Source organism: Zerene cesonia, chromosome 19 (genome assembly GCF_012273895.1).
Source record: "Zerene cesonia ecotype Mississippi chromosome 19, Zerene_cesonia_1.1, whole genome shotgun sequence".
Lineage (NCBI taxonomy): Eukaryota > Metazoa > Arthropoda > Insecta > Lepidoptera > Pieridae > Zerene > Zerene cesonia.
In genome coordinates this window covers 6,232,716-6,237,303 of record NC_052120.1, presented here as the reverse complement: position 1 = coordinate 6,237,303, position 4,588 = coordinate 6,232,716, and the positions used below count along the sequence as shown (strand labels likewise).

General features: G+C 33.9%; 1 protein-coding gene across 3 annotated transcripts in view; it reads left to right on the top strand.

Moving 5' to 3' along the window:
* The window catches only part of LOC119834485 (prolyl 4-hydroxylase subunit alpha-1), a 14,257-nt gene extending 11,342 nt beyond the window's left edge, over positions 1 to 2,915 (top strand). For 2 of the 3 annotated variants that reach the window (XM_038358859.1, XM_038358860.1), the window contains exons 10-12: positions 522 to 596; positions 1,167 to 1,332; positions 2,086 to 2,915. In XM_038358859.1, the coding sequence (XP_038214787.1) occupies positions 522 to 596; positions 1,167 to 1,332; positions 2,086 to 2,204 (360 nt within the window). In that variant the 3' untranslated portion in view covers positions 2,205 to 2,915. The remainder of the gene's footprint in view (positions 1 to 521; positions 597 to 1,166; positions 1,333 to 2,085) is intronic. The other variant, XM_038358861.1, reaches the window with a different exon arrangement.
* The last annotated feature ends 1,673 nt before the right edge of the window (positions 2,916 to 4,588 follow it).

The window sequence follows — 4,588 nt, the reverse complement described above, 5'->3', positions numbered from 1 at the left end:
CCACATCCGCCCTCTCTCCCGCACCCGCACCCGTACCCGTACCCATACCCGCCCCGCACCCGCACCCACACCCACACCCGCAACCGCAACGGACGAAATCCGACTTTGACTCATGCGAATAAGGTTGATTTTCGAGCTTAAACTAGCGTTGAGTAGTTAAATTTATTTATCTATTTATTTATTTTGATTGTATTTCTCTTGTAATAATTGTTTATGGTTCAGTGGATCAGAATGCTTGTGCAATAGCTTGTAATCCACTCTGATCCACACAGATATTTTTAAGCTGCAATATAACTCAATTTAAGTATGATTGAATTGTATTGTTATTATTGTTTTTAGTTCTTCGTAGTTAGAATGTCGAATTCCTACAGCTGTATACTAGACTTGCTCCGTTATAAATTTTATGTAGTGTGTGACCACAACCTCTTGTTAAATATTTAAATCAATTATGTATATTTGGGTGCATATTCTACTTCATTAATTAAATTTTTAATGATTTTGTTTTTGTGTTATAATGACAGAGAACCTTGTTGCAGAAACAAGAGAGTGCATTCGAAAAGTTCAACGGCAACAGGATTGCTACAGTTTTATTCTATGTAAGTGAAATGCACGTTTCTACTACTTACTACGTAACTATTTACAAACATCGCCGCAATAATTGTTGTGATTGTTAAAAATAATAATAAATTAAATTTTTCACTTATAAAGTATCGTATAGTATAAAAAAGTAAAATTTTCACATCAATACAATATTCTTATTATCGAAATAACGTTTCTCATTGGTTCAGCTGATTGCAAATTAATAGATGGCGTTAGTATAATGGTGGATGAAACCGAAAAATGAGTAGAATAAATTTTATCACATGTTCCCACCCGTCGATCAAATTACTTTTACGAGAGCTTCGAATAGCGGCTCGTGATCAAATTCTTTCTCTCATTGAATTTTATATTTAGCAATCACATAAATTTAAAATATTTATTAATTTCCATCTTAATGAATATTATGCATTAATTTTGCCAAACTGTATTCCTCACACCTCACATAACATCGTCCTATCCTACTTTCCCGTGCATACCTTCTCTACCTATTACTTCAAACTTGCAAATAAGACCTTCTTGCCGTAAGAAGAAAAAAAAATATAAAAATGTGACGTCACGCGACGCAGATGTCGGACGTGGCGCAGGGCGGCGCGACGGTGTTCACGGAGCTGGGGCTGAGCGTGTTCCCGGTGCGCGGCGCGGCCGTGTTCTGGCTCAACCTGCACCCGTCCGGCGAGGGCGACCTGGCCACGCGCCACGCCGCCTGCCCGGTGCTGCGCGGCTCCAAGTGGGGTGAGACCACTTGGCACTTGGCACTTAGCATCACACGACACTTTAAAACACACAATTCGATGTTATTAGCACAGCACCACCAGACACTATAAAATTACCCATAATTCGATGTTATTAGTACTTAACACTACCGGACACTATAAAACACAACAAATTAGTTGGTAAAATTCATAGCAAACTTAAATTGGACACTTTTAATTTAATCACAATGTATGATGCCAATCGCACTTAGCACCACTGGATACTATAAAATTACTAATTATAATTATCGATGTCAAAATTCCTGGAATTTTTAAAAAGTATGCAACAAAGCGTCACCAGTTTATATAGCTTAAATAACGCTAAAGGTTTACTTTAATGCCACAAGCGGGTAGCTGAGCTGGCGGGTCGCCTGATGGTAAGCTACCACCACCGTCCATGAACATTCGCAGAGGTAATGCCTCCTGCTCTGCCCACTTTCAAGGGGAAAGGGATGAGGACAGGATTGACGATTGGAAGCAAGGTATGAACTAGGAAGGGTGAAGAAAAAGAAACGGCCGGATGATACTGGATGTTTTATGAGTACCCGTTGCTATACAAAAATATACTATGTTTAATTTTACTAGCGAAAAATCGTGATCCGTAACATTTGCTTGCTATTTAACCCATCTCAGTTATTTTATATGCCGAGAATTTACTTTTCCCTAACGTTTTCACAATTTACGGTGACACATACATACATATCACAACGTGACGTCATATTTTTTTTTTCAGTATGCAACAAATGGATTCATCAAGGTGGTCAAGAATTTATTAAGCCGTGCAACTTAGAGTATCAGACAGAAGGCATGCGACGCAAAATCCCGAAACCAGTGCCTAAATCGTCTAGATAGGTGAACATTTTACACGTTTTAAAGAAACTGTTATTAAAGAAAAAACTATGAAGTGAACGCGTCAAGGGTTTATAGAAAATTAGGGCTTTACTCACGGTATCCTTTTTACTATATATTTAGTACCTTATTCCCAGTGCGACGATGAATTAGATATTTAATTGTCATATTGAAATTCCTAGTTGTAGCAGTTTAAATATTCGAAAATTTCTTGCCCTATAATGTATATGTTATAGATTTTTAAACAAAGCTACAAAACCAATATAACAATGCGAGGCTTGATTTATCTGTGTTTTGTTTTAAGTTCTAGAGAATCTAATGATATATTTTAAATATAGCTAATATAAGGCCATCTTGCGCATTTATTTACTCGGTTACGATTGCACTATTGTATCGAATCTTGCACTTGTGACGTGTTACTATTTTTTTCTAATGAAATGAATTAGGTATATGAACTGTATTATATCATTATATATTCTTAAGTGGCAATAGGTCTTAATGATAATATTGTAATTATTGAAAAGATGGCTTTTCCTTTTTTAGGGTAGCAAGCATTGTCAGTCCTTTTATAATATATACTATATACGTAAGTAAGAGCTAATGAACATTTATATTATAAGTAAGTAATTAATTAGAACCGCTGAATGTGTTGTTTATATCAAACATTGAAACGCATTCGTTCGTGTTAACAAGTCAATAAATTGTTAAAATTTTTTAATTAAATATATTTTAATTATTTAATACATTTACACCTTGTACTATGCTACCTTATATTAAATTCCAGATAATAAAATACCTTAACATTTATTATATACGGTGACCAAGGGGTGTCGTAACTAGTAAAAAAAATATGTAGACTAGTGGTGGACTAGACGGGTCTCTTATATATTACAGTAATTTCTGATTACATCTTAACTTATGTATATATAAGTTGAGATATATTTCCATACTATAGGAATACAATTTGCAGATCGTTTGATTGTCCCTAGAATTACATTCTTCAAATTATTTTTGTCAGTTTCAAACAAACATTAAAAACAAAAAATCTTACATACACTATTCTACGATCACTTTAAATACCAGTATAAATCTAATTTATTATCAATTTTCGTCCCTGCATTCTATAATAATAAAACAATACTTACAATTCAAATCCACGCACGCAGACTTTAGGGCAATTTAAGACAACAAAAACGTTACATATAGAATAAATCGTATACTGTACATAACATTCCTGTTGTTTATACATTACCCTCATTAGGTGGTGAGGTCGGCTCCCTTTGGACGACAGTTTGGGTGTTTCAGAACAAACAAAGTAAGTACATGCATGGAACTTTAGCATTGCACACTACTGTGTTTGCTGTGAAACACTCACAGCGTGGTGTTGGAAATGTTTCCAGAATATTCCAGTCCAAAGAAATGGTCCAGGTGTCTTCAATTACCTCCAGAATTTACATAGCTGGGCATATTTATCCGTCTAAATTGTTATCGGAAGTTATCATTGCTACTTTTCTTATTCGAATAAATAGAAATCAAACTGTTCATAGTAGTAATTGAATAATTATAATCCAGTATCATCAGACCGAAAAATGCGTATTTGCCCATAAAAAAAAAATTGTTGTCATTTATTTGCTTTGCGTTAAAAAAGTTTTCTGCTAAGTTGCTCTCTTATACATATTTAATACTGAGTATTCGAAATACCTTTAAAGCTTTACGAATTAATAAAGTCTCAGTAATTTTGAAGTCGTTTCAACTTTCTTAATTTAGCTTTTGTTCGCATCCGAAGATTATTTAAAATTACAACTTCGTGTAAGTAACATAATGAGTCTTTGTTATAAGGTCAAACGTATCATCGGTTCTCGAATTACCTCAATGGATACCCGTTTCATGGAAACACTAATGCTTTCTTACATTTGATTCTCAAAACAAACACCTACTAGTCTTCTATGTTTCATCATTTCAAGAATTGTGGCAATGAAATCAAAGCCTACTTACATATACATAGGATGTTAAATTGCTAAATAGCCTTCTCTTTAACAAAATTGATGTAGAATATGAATAAAAATTTAATTTACAAATTTTGTATTTCGTATGAACATTTAACAGAATTTGTTTGTGCTTAAATATTATGCATATCGAAAATAAGGATAAGCTCACGTACCTACCACTAAGTACAAACCTATGTAACTTAGTATACGTGTTATCATCACTATTCTGTTAATGATGTTATATACTCAGTCAAATAGACCAAACATAAGCTACAATAAAATTGGTCATCCATTCAATTTAGGATCATGAAAACCGTTGCTTAACCTCGATTTTTTATTATTTGTTGTTACAACAACAGGAATACATCATCTCAGAAAATTGTAAATGAATAAATCACC